This window comes from Aristolochia californica, unplaced genomic scaffold (assembly GCF_029961685.1).
Source record: "Aristolochia californica isolate CCGP_79_NKW_82.1479 unplaced genomic scaffold, dmAriCali1.0.hap1 SCAF_4, whole genome shotgun sequence".
Classification (NCBI taxonomy): Eukaryota; Viridiplantae; Streptophyta; class Magnoliopsida; order Piperales; family Aristolochiaceae; genus Aristolochia; species Aristolochia californica.
This window is the reverse complement of record NW_027182103.1, coordinates 133,281-152,086: the sequence shown is the minus strand read 5'-3', so window position 1 is coordinate 152,086 and position 18,806 is coordinate 133,281. Positions and strand designations below refer to the sequence as shown.

The following is an 18,806-nucleotide window of genomic DNA, read 5'->3' as shown; positions in this document are numbered from 1 at the left end:
TGCAAACTCAAAAAAAGTTTGTATGGTTTGAAACAAGTCCCAAGACAGTGGTACAGAAAGTTTGACAGTTTCATGCATAAGGAAGGTTTCTAGAAGTGCAATACCGATCATTGTTGCTACTTCAAAAGGTACAAGTCCAGTTATATCATTTTGCTACTTTATGTCGATGATATGTTAGTAGTTGGCTCAAATATGGATGAGATCAGAAGCTTAAAGCGGCAATTGTCAAAAGAATTTGACATGAAAGACTTCTCGGAATGCAAATCACAAGAGATAAGCAAAGAGGAGTTTTGCAGTTATCTCAAACAGAGTACATCAATCGTGTTTTGCAGAGATTCAACATTTGCAATGCCAAGCCAGTTAGCATACCCTTGGACAAACACTTATGCCTATCCAAGGATCAGTCCCCTCAGACGGAAGAAGAGAGAGAGAGTTTATGGATAAGGTTCCTTACGCCTCAGCCATTGGTAGTATGATGTATGCAATGGTCTATACGAGAACAACTATTGGCCATGCAGTGGAAGTTGTTAGCACGTTTATGTCAAATCTAGGAAAGAACCACTAGAAAGTAGTAAAGTGGATCTTGCGTTGTCTACGAGGCACTACAGATAAGTGTTTGTAATTTGGTAAAGGTGAATTAAAAATACAAGGGTACGTAGATGCAGATTTTGCAGGAGAAGTTGATCACCGGAGAAGCACCACTGGTTATGTGTTAACTGTTGGCACAACAATTGTTAGTTGGATGTCGCAGATACAAAAGATTGTTGCATTATGCACTGTTGAGGCTGAATATATAGTAATAACAGAAGCCAGTAAAGAAATGATATGGCTTCAAGAATTTTTAACCGAGGCAGGATTCAAACAAGAGAAGAATGCTTTGTACAGTGACAGTTAGAGTGTGATACATCTGACAAAGAATTCTGCATTTTATTCTAAGACCAAACATATTAAACTTTGTTATCACTTCATCTGATCTCTGTTAGAGGATGAGGTGCTAACACTGAAGAAGATCCAAGGTAACAAAAATCCTGCAGATATGATAACAAAAACGGTGACTATGGATATATTGAAGTTATGTTCAGCTTCAGTTGGCTTGCAAGAATGACGAGACCAAGAAAGAGTTATTGCATTGATATGTGTGAAGACATATTGAAATCAGTCTTCAAATGGGAGATTGTCAAAGAAGACATGGGCGCCTAGGAAATTGTGGTGGATAGTGAAAGGAGGAGACCATCCCCCATGTAGTTTTTCTATTGTTTTGTCTCAGTCTGTGATGACTCCCTTCTGAAAAAGAAGGCGGGCACTATACTCCATTGTGACTTTTGCTGGGAAAGAAAAAAAAACAGTGAAAAGAAATAGAGTGAGAGGCTTTCTTGCTCACGTTGTTCTTGGCTTCTAGACACACAGGGGAGATACGTAGAGAAGATGATGAATCACCCACCAGAACATCATGAAGTTTAGTTTCTCTCTCGTTGTCTGTCTCTCTCCCTGTTAAAGGTTTTTTTTTTTTTTTGGGTGAGGGTTTTACCCAGCGTCTCTTCTAAAAGGTATTTTGGTTCTACCTTGTTTCCTTGCCTTTTGCTATGTTGATCTGGCGTTTATGATTACCTCTGGAGATGTACTTTCTCGGTTTTATGTTTTGAGGTTTGGATTGTGTTATAGGTTTGTGAGTTGTGAGTGTTATAAACACTCTGGGTAATTTTCTCCCCATAATAAAATATCTACAGCAACCTGTGGACGTAACCAGAGTTGGGCGAACTACATTAAAACAATGTATTATTATTATTACATCCTCATTAATTTGGTCATTATTTCCTAACATTAACACATAAGGGAAGCTGACTACTTTATTTCTCTGCTGTGGTTGACTGCATAAGAGCATTTTTTTCCAAACATCAATTTATCTTTATTTTAAAATTTTATCTAAAAGAAAAGGCCCCAATGTGAATCCTTCCCCTCTACTACTTTTCTATGAAGAAGTTGCTGTGAGAGAAATGGGTGACAGCCTTGGATTCTCTCAAGTTCAGATTGTTAGACTTGATGTCTAATAATAATATAATAAACATCATAGAAATAGATATTAAATTCTCCATACATATATCATAGAATTGAAATAATAAGAATAAAGAGAGCATACCATTCATCTTGAAGAATATAAATGAAATTTGAAGTGTACAAGATAACCTTTGATAATTCGTTTACAAGTGATAAACTTGCTCCCGTTTAGCCAAACTGGGTGTGCAATTAGCTTTAGCCTCACTTGTAAGACCATGAACGAATTTATAAATTTCCAAAGGGTGTGACACTAATGACTATTCATAAGGATACATCCCCTTAGGAGAGATACATCCTCTAAGGTGAGATACATCCCCTCAAGAAAGATACATCTCCTTATTCTTAAGGGATGCGTCCACTAAGTCAATACACCCGATTAATCTACCTCTACAGGGGGATGTGCTGGCCATTATTCCCTATACTGAACATCCAATGACAAAGCATCTAGAAGTGGCCCCACACCTCTATTATCTTGGTAATTTTATTTTATAAATAATATATTTGAAACCATAATTCTAACAAACTCCCACTTGGTTTCAAATCCATTTCAAAGTCCGATTTTTGAAAATAAACATGAAAAATCAATCTTGACACATAAAACCATACCATGACCATAGGCATTACCTTAAACACTTTAATATACACATGTAGTTAAACCGAGCCTACACAATATATATCTTAGATATCCAAGGCTGGGGAATAAACCAAATCCATACTTGTCAAATTTACGAGTTCAGCGGTCTCCATTCATAGCATACTCGGACCTGAACTCAAGGTAAAGCTCTGTACCAGTTCGAGTATTAGCCACTAAGGTAAATGTGCCTAATCAGTACCATAGGACTGAATAATTTAGATATCCAACCCTACCTTCCTATTGAGACCCTTTCGTATATACATACAAGTATATACCTAATAAAAAAGTTAGACATCAAGACATCTCACCGTCCATAGCATACTCAGTACCTGAGGACCTCAAGTTAAAGCTCTATACCATCATGAGTATTAGCCGTAAAGGAAACTATGCCTATGCAGTCCCATTGGCTTGGACAATTTAGAGACTCAACCGTTATTCCCTATTGAGACCCTCACGTATACATGTACAAGTGCATACCTAATAGGGAAGCTGAATTTCAAGGCATACAATGAGTATTATCACACAAAAGCATATGCATTTTTTCAAAATGGTCATTCCATGGAATATAAATTACAATGTTATGACATAGTATTAAAAATCGCTGAGACCACAATGCATACAAAATAATGTTCTCCCACTTGGTCTCATCAATTATAAACAAATCAAACCCATGTTCCCCACATGGAATGTGAAACTTGTCACGGGAAGACACTTGGTTAGTGGATCAACTAAGTTGTTTAGAGAAGATATCTTATAAATAACAACTTCCTCCTTCCTTAGCATGTCTCGTATGTAATGGTATTTCCCTTCGATATGTTTAGCCTTGGAGTGACACTTCGGATCTTTCGTGATAGCAATAGTAGATGCGTTATCAAAAAAGAGAGGAATAGGTCTCTCCACACAGTCTACCACTAGAAGACTTCGCAAGAATTTGCGAAGATAGACAACCTCCTTTGTAGCTAAGTTCATATCCACATATTCTGCCTCCATGGTTGATTGCGCGACACAGTCTTGCTTCTTGCTTTTCCAAGAAATGGTACCTCCACCAAACATAAAGATAAAACCAGAAGTAGACTTGCGGTTATCAATACATCCTTGATAATCCGAGTTGGAATAACCAATCAATTCCAACTTGTCCGCCTTATAAGTCAAAGCATATGACTTTGTTCGTTTTAGATAGCGCATTACCCATTTAACCCCATCCCAGTGAGAGAAACCTGGATTAGCCTGAAACCGGCTAAGAACCCCAACAACATAAGCAAGATCAGGTCTTGTACATATATGAGCATACATAAAACTCCCTACAGTAGAAGCGTATTGATACTTAGATTCATCCAACTTATCTTTGAGGCGAGAAGGACAATCCACCTGACTCATCTTTTTAGTGCTATCATAAGGTAATTTACCTTGTATACAGTTAGACATGTGAAACCGATCCAGAAGAGTGTCGATATACTTCTCTTGAGACAAACTCAAATTTTGCAAAGATTTATCTCGTAGAATTTTAATGCCAAGAATATAAGAAGCCTCCCCAAGGTCTTTCATATCAAATGTCTGAAACAACCATGTCTTTATACCTTGGAGTAACTGAATATCATTCCCGACTAAGAAAATATCATCTACGTATAAAGTAAGAAAAACAATGCGATCTTCCACTGTTTTGATATAAACACAGTGATCTTCTGGATTCTGAGTAAAACCATACACTGTAATTGCTTCATTGAACTTGATATTCTATAGTCTTGAGGCTTGTTTCAAACTGTAAATAGACTTGTCCAACTTACACACCTTTGCTTCAGTTCCAGGTCTAACAAATCCACATGGTTGTTCCATATAAATCTCCTCATCCAAATTTCCATTTAGAAAAGCGGTTTTAACATCATTTGGAACAACTCATAGTCATAATATGCAACCAATGCCAGGAGAGCTCGAATAGACTGTATTTGTGCAACAGGAGAGAATGTTTCATCATAATCAATCCCGTATTGTTGAGTAAAACCCTTGGCAACAAGACGAGCTTTGAATCTTTCAACTTTACCTTCAACATTTCTCTTCCTTATAAAAATCCACTTGCACTTAATGGGCTTAACCGATGTAGGAGGATCAACAAGTTTCCAAACGTCATTTTTATACATAGAGTCCATCTCTTCTTCCATTTCCGACTTCCACTTGTCGTAATCCACATCAAGGAGTGGTTCCTCGTAAGTGTCAGGATCAGTAACATCTTCATTCAACCTTGTTCTTTCATAAGTTTCTCAAGTATAGGTATAAAAATCTAAAGATGATAGGAGTTGACTAGGTTTTCTTTCTCTAGTCCCTCTTCGAATATCTGTTTGGGTGGAATTCTCTATATTAGAAGGAGATTTAGAAGAAGACATTTCAACATATTCTTCCAAGCGAGACTTCGTACCTAAATCTTCATCACAATCAAATCTATCCTCAATGAATTTTACATGTCTACTTTCAATAATCACCTTATCCTTCGAGTACCCAATGAATAAACATCTTCGAGTCTTAACCTTCAATTTGTCCTTAGGATCAAGTTTTAAAATATGAGCAACACATCCCTATACTTTAAAATGGTTAAGACTAGGAGTTTTGCCTGACTATACCTCATAAAGTGTTTTTTCAACTGACTTTGAAGGCACTCTATTTGAGATATAGGTAGTTGTCAATAGTGCTTCGCCCCAAAAGGATATTGACAAATTTGCAAGTGCCATCATAGATCTTACCATCTCTAGTAAGGTTCGATTTCTCCTTTCAGCAGTATCGTTCCTTTTAGGTGTACAAGGCATGCTAAACATATGGATAATCCCGTTTGACTTGCAAAATTCAGATAATAACTCCGAAAAATACTCTCCACCTCTGTCGGTGTGCGATGTTTTGATCTTTCTTCCTGTGGCATTTTCTACCTTCAATTTGAAGGTTTTGAAATAATCTAAGGCCTCGTTTTTTTATGCAATAAATATACTCTTCCATATCTTGAGAAATCTTCTATAAATGTGATAAAATATGAATGACCATTACGAGTATTCATATTCATAGGTCAACATATATCAGAATGAATAATATCCAAAACATGAGAACTTCTTGAGCCTTTGGATGGAAAGGGTATCTTTGTCATTTTCCCATAAATACAACACTCACAAATAGGAAAATCATTATGTGAAAGATTTTTCAATAATCCTTGTGTCACGAGTCTTGTAATTCTATCCTTATTTATATTCCCTAGTCGTAAATACCACAAATACAATTCATTTTCTTAATATCCGAAGAAGTAGAAACATTGAACACCATATTTCCACTAAGTTGTAATTGATATAGACTAGAAAACCTCTCATAATTACTTTATCATCTTGTAACATAAGAAACTTTCCACTTCCAAAGTAAAATATAAATCCAAGTTTCTCTAGACAAGATACAGATAATAGACTTCTTCGCATAGAAGGAGCATAAAGAAAATCTTCTAAATAAAAAAACTTGTTATCAACAAGCTGTAGCCGGTAAGTTCCCACTCTTCCACTATGGCCTTTTCATCATTTCCCATGTAAATAAAGCTTGTTTTGTCCTCAATCTTTCTTAGCTCCTTGAAGCCCTGCAACTCATTCGATACATGAACAGTTGCACCAGAATCAGCCCACCAACTAAAAGGCTTGATATAAACAGTACAAGTTTCAAGAGATAAGGACTCACTAGTGTTCTCCTGTTGCCCTTCTTGCATGGTTTTGAAAGCTCTACAATACTTCTTTATATATCTTGATTTATTACAGAAGAAGCAAACACGTTGATTTGCATGTACTTCAACCCTTTGTTGATTGACCTTTTTGTCCTTGAAGTTTTGAAATTGAAAGTTCTTTCCCTTCTTCTTAAAATTCTTCTTCTTCAGCTTCAAAACTACGTTAGCGCTAGGTGAAGGTTTATCTAACTCAATACTTGGATTGAGTCTATCGGACTGGTGGTCGATCATATTAACCAAATCAAATATAGTACACTTTGTCTTGGACAAAGAATAAAAATCTTGAATATATTTGAGAGATTTGGGTAAAGAGTTGATAATGGTGACCACTTTAGTTTCTTCATCCATTAGTCTACCATAATATTGTAACTCATCTGCCATGGCAAACATGTCATTTACATGTTTTCTCACATCAACATTTTCTGCACATTTGGCACGAGTGAACATTTGCCATAAGTTATTGATGTGAGTAGGCGACTTTTTACCATATTTAGCCTCAATCTGGTCGAGAATCTCTTTTGTAGTGGGGACATGAAAATAAGTCATTAAGAGAGTCTCACTTAGAGCCCCAAGAATATGTGACCTAGAAATTTCATTAGCATCATCCCACTCCTTGAATTTTCTAAGGTCATTCTTATACTGTTTCAGATTATCGAGGTAGTTTATTTGGGAAGGTCTTTGAGAAGGAGTATCCACTTTGATAATCTTATCAAACTTATAGCCTCATAGCATTAAGTCAACCCGTTGTAACTAGTTCACATAATTAGTCCCATCAAGTACATTTTGCTTTAGGGACTCAGCAAAATTATGTCCACTACTGGATGTTCCTATTATCCAAAAAATATTTCAATATTTGGGAGAACATACATAATTATACAATCATCTCAGCTATCTAGTACTCCCACTTACCCTTTGAGGATTCATGAGAGTTACTAGGCAAATCATTCCACATATAATAAACAAACAAACAAATATATTAATTCATACTTACCCTTTGGGGATTCATATGAATTAATTTATAATATACTAATCTAATTATACAACTCGCACTACTCTTGGGGATTTGCTAATCGTTTATTAAAATTAGTATCACACATAAAATAAATTATACTCAAAATAAACACATATAAAATTAATTTAATCTATACAAAATGCATTTACCCTTTGGGGATTTTGAAAATTATATAATTAAATTAATTTTCACATAAAAATACATAAATATATAACAAGGCATGCAATAAGACAAATTATAAGTACTTCAAGAAATTATAGCAAATAAATAATTAAAAACAAACAACAAACTAAACCAATTATATATGAACTATATCTTCATACCAATAGTCTTGGATCTCAAATAGCCAAATAAATTCCAAATAAAATGGAAATTCCATTAAAAATAAAATTACGGTTCACAAAAAACTCTTAAAACATATTTTGGCTCATTATATAAACAAAACCCGGTTTGGTTCATGGTCCTGGGTCATTACAGACCCGGACCGCATAAGCTCGCGCGTAAACAGGCATGCACAAACAATAGCCTGCGCATTGGCAGACCCGCACCAGCAGCCTGCGTGCATGAAGGCCCTCACGTATGAAGGCCCGCGCACATTAAGGCTTGCGCGCATGAAGGTCCTCGCATGCGGCACCAACACACAATAAGCCTAAACTAGGCTTATATCCATTCACAAATAAATACTCAAAAAATCTGAAAAAAATATGAAAAATAAAATCTATCTCAATGATAAAAGTAGAGGCTTAGATCACTTGTATTTGTTAGACTTGATGTCTAATAATAATAAAATAAATATCATAGAAATAGATATTAAATTCTTCATACATATATCATAGAATTGAAATAATAAGAATAAAGAGAGCATATCTTTCATCTTGAAGAATATAAATGAAATGATAACCTTTGATAATTCATTTACACGTGATAAGCTTGCTCCCGTTCAGCCAGACTGGGTGTGTAATAAGCCTTAGCCTCACTAGTAAGACCATAGAGGAATTTATAGATTTTCAAAGGGTATGTCACTAATGACTATTCTTAAGGATATATCCTCTAAGGAGAGATACATCCCCTCAAGAGAGATACATGTACTATTTTTAAGGGATGTGTCCACTAAGTCAATGCATCTAATTAATCTACCTCTACAGGGGGATGTCCACTAAGTCAATGCACCTAATTAATCTACCTCTACAGGGGGATGTGCTGACCATTATTCCCTATACTAAACATCCAATGACAAAACATCTAGAAGTGGGCCCCACGCCTCTAATATCATGAAAATTTTATTTTATAAATAATATATTTGAAACCATAATTCCAACACATATTTCTCTCCAAATAATCCATCTCTTGATCATTCCCGATTGCTGTCGCCTTGCCCTTCACGAAGTGGTTCCTGGCTTGAAACTCTTCCATAAGGGAAATGTTACCGATCGCTATTGACAAACCAGACCCGTTCAGTCCATCCTCTTATCGTCCTGCGTGTAGGAGTTGTATGTGCATTCATGGATGATCGGGTCTTCGAAATACTCCAAATTCTTCTTCTTTCTACCAATTTCAGTCAAAGGAAAAGCCCAAGAACAGGTAAAGATTTCATGAGACCGCACTTTGCCCATCGATCGGCTACTATGTTCAGGATTGTTACTTCCATCACTTCTTCTTCAATTGTTATGATCCAGTTCAGAAAAGCCTTCAACTATTAAACAACGCCATGAAAATTATGTAGCCACGGAATCGACAAAATCAGGTAGCTCGTCAGAGGGAGATGGAAAATGTGGCCTTCATCTTCGTCAAAACCGCCATTGTAAATATTATTATTTAAATTATTAGGGTAAGGATTGGAAGTTCACGGACACAACGATGTGATAACTTAAATTTTTTTTTAAAATATTTCTTAAGCAATCCTTGAAGTGAATCATATTTGCCTGAAAATTCAGACCCATGCAAACAGGCGTCCTTTCATCCCCCAGAAGAAGAGTATACGTAGGCTTTGTAGTAGTTAACAAAGTAGTTTCAAAGAGCTGAATTATATTTTGGTCTCAATGCAAAACGAAATTCAAGAAATCCAGCATACCTTAGTTACCAAAAGAAAATCCAGAATCTCATCACATTACTCCAACCTTGTCAAAAGATTCAAATACATGCGATGAATGTACTACCATCACTATTCAGTTCCGCCTTGCTATCAGTTAACCACTGGCGTAGAAGCTGACTTTGCACCCATTGAAGGCATTACTCTGCAAGAATATCAAATTCATGTGGCATGAAATCCTCACTGGGCCTGTAGTATTTGTCCGGAGAATATAGGCTCAAGTTTGTCACTTGGCTGGTGTACAGACAAGCAAACCTTTCAACCTACATAACCAACATGAGCCCCAAACATGTTCAGTTCATACGACATTAAAAGACAGGCAATAGTGTCAGGACAGGAGTAATACGTATTGAAATAAGTTCCAGGTGAACAAGAGCAATATTGGTTTTGTTTAATATGCCTCACATGAAATCCACGACCTAAGACTGCAATCATATTCATCTACATTAGGTAGACGGTTAAAACACAGCAGACAAACATTAAGCCAGCTTAATCCAGAACAATGTCAAATCTGTGTCAATAGATCAATCTCTGAAGTGGATAACAGGACTACGAGCAGAGACAAACCTGATGTGCAAATCGAGAGTTTTGGAATCCTGTCTTCATGAGCTGACCCCAAACCTTGTGAAACTGAAACATAGAAGAGATTATAATCACTTATATTACTAAGGAAATCAACAATAAAGTTATATACATGAGATTGATTTTGTAGGCAGAAAATAAGGAAAATTTCTTGACCATGTAAATTTAAAGTTAGACAAGACAAACTTTGGATTTTTTCAGGCCTTATACTGTAAAATAATTACAATGCTTGAAACAATATCCCTCTTGTAGTTTATAGGTCAAATAATGTCATTCAAAACCATTGGTGCCATGTCCTAAAGAAATGATGGTTTGTATTTTGTGGCTTAATATGCAAACAACAATGCATTGGTTTTCTGGAATTTACTGAGATAGCTATTTTTGGAGGCGTTACCTTCTGGTGGAATTCTCGTTGAGCCTGTTGATGAAGATGACGTACTTGCTCCCTATGAGACTACAAGTAGAAAAGGACAGGAAAAGTTTGATTTTTTTTTTTTTTATGAATATCAACATTTATTAATTCGTATAAAGAAAATACAGTTGTATGGCTAAGGTGGCCAACAATACAATAAAATAAGTAAAATTACAAATACATTGACAAGAACTCCGGAAAACAGATATACACTCAGAAAACAGATGAAAAATTGAAAAAGAAAGAAGATAGAAGGGAGAAGAAGAGAGAAAAGGGCAGAGCACGTTTTGAAAAAGTATGAGAGTAGGGGAAAAGTCGATTCCCTCCTTTCTTTTATTCATCGCTTATGTGACTTGTGGTCAGATTACATAATTACCCTCATCACTTAAAATCACCTCAATCTCTAACTACACATCAGAATGACATGTAAGATGATCGTAGACTCATAACACATATCTAATCAACTGACATAACAACAGAGTAATACCTAACACATAAAATGACTAAAATGCTCTTTCTTGATATCTAACTTCCACCCTCAAGATAGGGCATATATGTCGAGAAGCCCAACTCATAACAAAGCCTTAGGTAAGCTTGAGTTTGGTATATTTTGTTACAAGTTGGTCCCTAAGGATATACCTCAAGTCTGGGTATATCCTTTGGCTAATAATCTTGTTTTATACCTGTCAATTACACCACAAATTTTATATTTCACAATATATTGACATCCCACAATTGCAACATCAAGATGTGGATCACATAATATCCATGTGCCTCTATCATGTAGAGCCTCCATCTCAACATTCATAACTTGCTTTCACTGAGAAGATACCGACACATCTTGTACTGAAGAAGAAATAGTACAAGAAGATAGAGACAACACAAATATTTTGGAATCACCAGCAAGAGTATCGAAAGAGACAAAATTAGAATTAGGATATCTGGTTGATTTGCGGACACCTTTTCTAACAGCAATAGGAAATGTAAATCACTTACCTTAGGATCCATAGATGAAGAAGGTTCTAACATAGGTTGGAGAGAGAACATCTTTTTGTTTCTTATCTACTTTCTATCTCTGATAAATGTACAATGACTTTTGTTTTGTAATGTTAGGCATGAGGCTATGGCTTCCTCCACCGAACTAGGAGTAACAATACCTGTATCAACAATAAATGGTGCACTTTTTGTTGACCTAGAGAAGAATAGAACATTTTTAAAGAATGTTACATCAATAGATATAAATGTTTTCTTGGAGGAAGGACAATAACATTTATATCCTTTATGTGTACGAGAATAACCGAGAAACACACATTTGACAGCTAGTGGAGACAACTCATCGACAGAAGATCCAAACACATGTACAAGACACATACATCCAAAAATATGAGGACAAAGAGAGAACAACGTAGCTTTTGGATTCAATATTCGAACAAGAATTTTTCCTCCAAGTACAAATTAAGACATCCATTAATAAGAAAGCATGTATTAAGCACCACATGCTTCAGGCCCTCCTCAGAGGCCTCATCATCTTTCGTGAGCATTTCTCCGGGCCACTCCACATTGAGGGAGACTCTATGGTGATTGTTGGATGTTCTCTTCTCTCTCTTCCCGGCCATGGAGCCATTGGGATGTTTATTACTCCATTATGGACATTCTTCCCTATATTACCTGTATTTGGTCCCATGTTCCCAAATCTGCAAATTCTGTTGCAGACGGTTGTGCTAAGCAGGGGGCCTCTCTCCATGCTTCTCTTGCATGGGGGAGGCCTGCCTAATCTTGTTTGCTTTGTTTCTAGTTTAATGAATACATCACTTTCTAAAAAAAAAGCATCGCATGAGCGTAACAATATTTTGGGAGCTGCAATGCCAACTGGCCCAACATAGGAGAGAATAGTTTCTCCACTATGATTCCTGAAAACCCCCAGCCCCGGCCGGTCTGGGGCATCCCAAAGCACTACCGTCGAAATTCAGATTAATGCAGTCACTAGGGGGAAGCTCCAACTCAGCCATGATTGAAATCTTCTAGAGACCCGCTATGTGGGCCAGAAGACATCAATTCCATTTAAGGGAGACACCAACCTGAGGAGCAAATTTCTTTCTGGTGTGGAGCCGGCTGGAAATCATACCCACAACGCAAAAGACCATACTAACCAGATTGCTGAACTTGGAATTGAATCTCCAATTACTTCTATCGAGCCAAAGACACCAAGGGATGTGAGCAAGGCAAGTAGAGAGAAGAAGCTTGCCAATTTTAGGAGGGTGAGTCCCAAGCACCATCTGAAAAGTGCCAAATAGATCCAGATGTAGGCCCACCTGAATGCCAATTTTCTGGAACACTACCATCCAAACTCTCCACAAAAAGCCACAATGCAGAAGAACATGTTGTACTGACTCCTCACAAATGCCACATAGGGGGCTGGTAGAATCTGGGGTAGTGAAGCCTCTCCTGTGCAGATTGTTTGTTGTGAGGATTTGCTCTTTGATGACTGTCCAAATAAAGAATTTAACTTTGTCAGGCGCTGAAAATCTCCAGGCAAGATTTGCCTTGTGCTTTTGCTGAATGGGGACAACTTCCCTAATGTGGGAATAGGCTGAAGCGACTGTGAATGTACCACTGATGCTAGGCTTCCAAATCTGTTTATTTGGCACTCGCTCTCGGAGGATGGTACTATTGAGACTGGAAATAAGAGAACAGGAGGCTATAACTTCATCATCATTCAAGCTCCGGCAGAAGAGAAGACTCCAAGAAAGATTACTCCAAGATTCTGCTACCGAGCATGAGAGGTCCATAGCAATCCTGTACAGCCCCGGGTATTCCTTAGAGAGGGTGCGGGAACTGCACCACTCATCGGCCCACAATAAAAGAGTCCTCCCATTTCCTGGGTAGAAGGAGGTCGTGGTCTTGAAGGTTGGAAGTAGCGTATAAACGGATTTTCCAAATCGGGGATAGACGACGGGGAGCTCCTCCCTCTCCCACCAATGCCTTGAAATCTGAAGATAGTAGCACACCATATTCCTCCACAAATTTCTATGGTTGGCATTAAGGTTCCAAATCCATTGAAGCAAGTGATTCATATCCTTTGTAGGTCGTATGCCCAACCTACCCCTATCCCGAGGCAAACAAATCTCCTTCCAACTTATCAAACGATATCTGAACGTGTCTTCTAAACCTCTCCATAGGAAGCAACGGCAAATAGCATCGATCTTTGAGCACACAAAGGCTGGATACTTAATAAAAGATAGAAGATAATTTGGCAGGCCAGCCAAGCAAGACTTACAATGTGAGTCGATCCACTGAGGATAGGAGCTTGCCCTGCCAAGTTGCAAGTCGCTTCTCTTCTCGATAATGGGGGACCAAAGCGTTGCCGTGGCACAGGAATAAAAAGGGGGAGACCCAAATATGTAGGTGGCGTATTCTCCAGAGAGCATCCCAGAAAATCAGCCATATCTCTAAGCTCAACTCCATCAATATAATATCCCAAGAGTGGTTTTCCTCCAATTTATATTCTAAACCGAAGCCTGAATCAAGGGGTTGCCATTCCTGCATCAGTATAGGCTTCAATGGGGTTCCCATCTGAGCAATGGTACTCCAGTTCTCCCTGAGAGAGAGCCCAGAAAGAGCGGAAAACTCCTTCCTGGAGTGGAGCCAAGCGGAGTTGAGGCCAATAATAGAGGAGATGACTTGGTGGTCACGAGGGAGATGCTTGATGTTGAAGCTCCTATTGTTGTGTTCTGTCCAAATGCCCTAAGGGATGAAAGTATCACAAGCAGAAATGATCAACTTCCCCAATTTAGGGAGGGGAACCCCGAGAAGTAAACGCCCAACCGAGAGGATGTTATTTGGCAAGAAAAGCTGAATATCGAACCGACTGAGGATGCTCATCCACATGGACCACAAGAATGGGAAGGATACAAATAGGTGGCAAGAAGTCTCCTCCTCAAGGCCACACTGGGGGAAAGATAGAGGTCTAGACCTTCCAGGCAAAAGCACAGTGGAGGAGAAGGTGACTGATGGTTTCGGCTTCCACCCCACAAAGGAGGCATAGAGGGTTAGGAGCACTGTTTCCACACCTGATAAGATTGTCAATAGTGAGAATCTTGTTGCGGTAGGAACTCCAAGGGAAAAATTTCACCTTAGGATGAGCCAAAAACCTCTAAGCAAAAGCAGTCAGGTGAAGGGTGGGAGGTTGAGTCCAACCCATAAGATGACGATAGGCTGAAGAGAAAGAGAAATGCCCGTAGTCATCAAGAAGCCAGATCAGCCAGTCTGTCACTAGAGGACGAACCTTAACACTACCAAGTCCATCAATCATATCACAAGCAGATATGGCCTCCACATTAGTAAGGCCACGTCTCAGATGGAGATCCAAGGAGCCATACCCCCACACATTAGAGACCGAGAAGTCACGACTTGAGGTGATCTGAAAGGGAACTGGATAGGAAGAGGTAAGAGGACCATTGACCGACCACCAATCCGTCCAAAAGTGAAGGCTGGAGAAATAGCATCACAAAATGTGGCAAACATATGAAACATGGCCTTCCAAATAGGAGAGAAGTGACGTCTACTATCATCAGTGATCCATCTATGTCTTCCCTTGGTTAACCTTCTGACCAAAAGTCATCTCAAATAGGCCCAGAACGGTCTTAATGTTGCGGATCTGATCAAGCATGCCAGTACCGAAACTTTTGAGCCTCAATTCAACCATTTCCTCTCTTTTTCCTATCTTCAATCCTCCCAAGTGTGGTATTTTTCACTCTCCAACTCGTAAATAATGCACCCAAACGATGTACTTTTGGGGAAACATAAAGACGAACACAACAACCCAATGAACTAGAAGATAGGCCTATCTACACACTAAAGATGCAAACGGAACACACACATTTTTTGAATGCTTAAAAGGGAGGTATGGCAACCAAATCCATTACAGGTTGCAACAATTTGCAACAACATACACAAAACCTAAACAATCATTGTTATAGTTGACTGACGATCATCTTTCCATATAAAATGTATAAATTCTTACAAATTCATATGCAACAAAAACTCTTATTTATGGAATCGTGATCGTGCACATTAATCGTTCTCAAGAAAGAGACATGGATTTTTTTTTTAAATCACGATACTTACCTCCAAATCCCTGAGCGCAGACAATAAGTCATTCTTTCTGTAAACATCTACATGATTGAACCTGAAATGAGAAAAGTAGAGCAAAATGAAATAAAAATGGGACAGATACACTTGTTTTGAAGTTTACAATGTGTTTACAGGATTTATACCTTCATTCTAAAAATTAATGTTTTCTTTTATCAATACTCAAATCTCATGGAATGTTTGTAAGATTGCAAGTGCTTGAAAAAGAGGAGAGTCTAAAATGCCCAAAAATACTTGGTAGGTGTTAATCCAGGAGAAGATACAAGTCTAGGACCAAATCCTTTATAAAGTGCTGGTGTAGAATACATGCTCGAAAAAAGCACACAACAAGTCTTAATAAAAAATGCAACAAAATCTCCTACAAGGAGATTAGATCATTTTCACTTGATCTAATCTTCTTGCGGGCAACTCGTCTCTCTGATATAGTCTCTTGTGTGTTTCTCTTTTCTTTTGTTTTTAATAAAATGATGTTGCCATTAAAACAAAAAAGTCCATATAAATCTGGTGATAAAAAAATTTCATCTATTAAATATTCTTTTCATTTCGTGTCCAATGTTGATGTCCATCTCATTTTTTTTTAAAATATTTATTGGACTTTTAGAAGATAAGAATGAGACAACGCCATTATTATAAATATATTGTGAACAACAGCCATGTAAACATCATGACTAAGGAGTGCAGTATTTATATACATACATACAAAGTTATAAATCTATAGAGACAAGGTGTGAAGAGTGAAGATTGAGGAGAGAGAGAGAATGAGAGTAGAGAGAAGGGAGAGAAGAAGAGGCTCTGAAAATGATTCTTCTTAGGGATCATGCTCGACCCCCCTCTATTTAATAAGTGGAATACCATAATTACAAAAATATCTCTATTTACACTTAAACCACTTAGCTCTTTATATCTCCCATTCTACGTATCCAAATTACATGAAATTCAAACTATAGACATAACAAAACATGTAGAGAAAGCTGACATGTAAATCTGGAATATATACAGGGGTAAAATTACCAAACTACACCTAGGTAGATTTTCTAACACTCCCGCTCATGTTGGAGTATATATGTCCATAAGGCTCAACTTGTTATAGAAAATCATAAATTCACGTTTTCCCAAGGCCTTCGAAGAAAACATCACCAAACCGGTCCTCCAAGCTGGTCTCTAGATCGAACAAATGACATGACTACCTCCTTCCTCATAACAGAATCCAAATAAAATGACAATCTCCCTCTATATGTTTTGTCCTCTCATAAAACACTGGGTTTTTGGCAATAAAGATTACTGTTTGATTATCACAGTACATAGTCATGGGTTCATTCTAACTAAAACCCAACTCCTGTGTCACAGACATCAGCCACATGAATTCGCTGATAATGTGAGTCATTGCTCTATATTCTGTTTCAGCACTAAACCGAGCCACAACATTCTACTTCTTACTCTTCCAGTTGACCAAGTTTCCACTAGAAATACATGACACCCGGGAGTAGACTTCCTGCCAACTTCGAACCGGCACAATCAGCATTAGAGAAGGCTTCAATTCTCAGGTGGTCACTGGGCTTAAAAAAGAGACCTTTTTCTTGGTGACCCTTTCAAAAATTTCAATATTCTATGCGCTGCTTCTAAATGGACTTTACGTGAGTGTTCCATAAATTGACTCACAACACTCACTACAGATGAGATATCTTGACAAATAATTGTAGCATATATAAGTTTGCCAACTAACCTTCGAAGCAGTCCATATTCATGTAACAAATCAGTTACAGACTTTCTCTGTGTCAGTATAAGGCCCTCCTTACTTTTTGCCACTTCAATTCCCAACAAATATTTTAGTGAACCTCTTCAATACCGGTCACATCACTCAACCAATATAATGTTATCCACATATACCAATAACACTACAATATCAGATGACCTCTTTAAGACAAATAGTGATTGGTCACAATGACTTCTAAAGAATCCCATTGACATCCCACTTGGCTGAATTTCTCAAACCATGCCTATGGACTTTGTTTTAGGTCATAAATCACTCTCTTGAGTTTATATACTTCATGCATCTCCCCTTAAGTAACATATCTGGGAAGTTGCTCCATACAAACTTCCTCCTCTAGATTACATACAAGAAAACATTCTTGGTATCCAGGTAATATGAGGAGCATCCCTGATTCATATCAAGTGATACCAAAATTCTAACAGATGATAACGGGTAACTAGAGAGAATGTCTCAAACACATCAACTCCATATATTTTTGTGTACCAATTGGCTACCAACCTAGCCTTAAACCTCTCAATTGAGCCATCGGCCACATATATTTACATACCCCTCTACATCCAACAACAATTGCTAACATCCATGGCCTGCTACCACTAAGGAGAAGAGGGGGCATCCTCACAAAAGAAGGAATAGCGCAAGCAGATAGAGACAACAAAAACTTTTTATATCTGCCAAACAAGGAACTGAAAGAAACAAAATGTGACAGAGGTTAACGAGTACTTTTCCTTACTCCACTCCGAAGAGCAATAGGCAGATGTAAGTCACTAACCTCAGGATCCGTAGACGAATTTTCAGTCCTAACCCGGCATGGGAGAGGAGATTGTAGGCTGAGCAGAGGGCACTTGCCGATGACGATACACCTATTATGGTTTCTCAACAGTATCACTTGGGACAGGTCACACACAATCGTCCACCGGGAGAGGAATAATTGATCCAATACCAGTAGAAGAAGACAGTTCAACAACTGAAGACAATGACAGAAAGAAGGGTGTATCCGCGAAAAAAGTTACATCAACAAACACAAATGATTTCCTAGTATGTGGACAAAAACACTTGTATCCTTTTTGTGTTTGAGAATGCCCTAGGGAAACACATTTAATGGCACAAGGAGATAACTTATCTCTAGAATGACCAAATACATGAACAAAACACACAACCAAAAATACTAGGCACCACAAGGAACAACGGAGCAGAAGGAAGTAAAACCCGAACCATTTCGCCGTCAAGATTAGAAGAGGGTTGTTGATAAAAATGTAAGTAGTAAGGACAACATCACCCTAATATGACTTGGCAACCTTCATACGAAGCATCAAGGCACGGGCTACTTCCAACAAATGGCAATTTTTGTGTTCCACTACATTTTG

General features: G+C 37.9%; 1 protein-coding gene across 1 annotated transcript in view; it reads right to left on the bottom strand.

The window, feature by feature from the left end:
* Window positions 1-9,503: 9,503 nt before the first annotated feature.
* LOC137962742 (uncharacterized) overlaps window positions 9,504-18,806 on the bottom strand; it is an 85,144-nt gene continuing 75,841 nt past the window's right edge. Inside the window, exons 14-17 of the mRNA XM_068809784.1 lie at window positions 15,648-15,708; window positions 10,503-10,562; window positions 10,094-10,156; window positions 9,504-9,789 (exon numbers count right to left, since the gene is read on the bottom strand). Coding sequence (XP_068665885.1) covers window positions 9,667-9,789; window positions 10,094-10,156; window positions 10,503-10,562; window positions 15,648-15,708 — 307 coding nt within the window. The 3' untranslated portion in view covers window positions 9,504-9,666. The remainder of the gene's footprint in view (window positions 9,790-10,093; window positions 10,157-10,502; window positions 10,563-15,647; window positions 15,709-18,806) is intronic.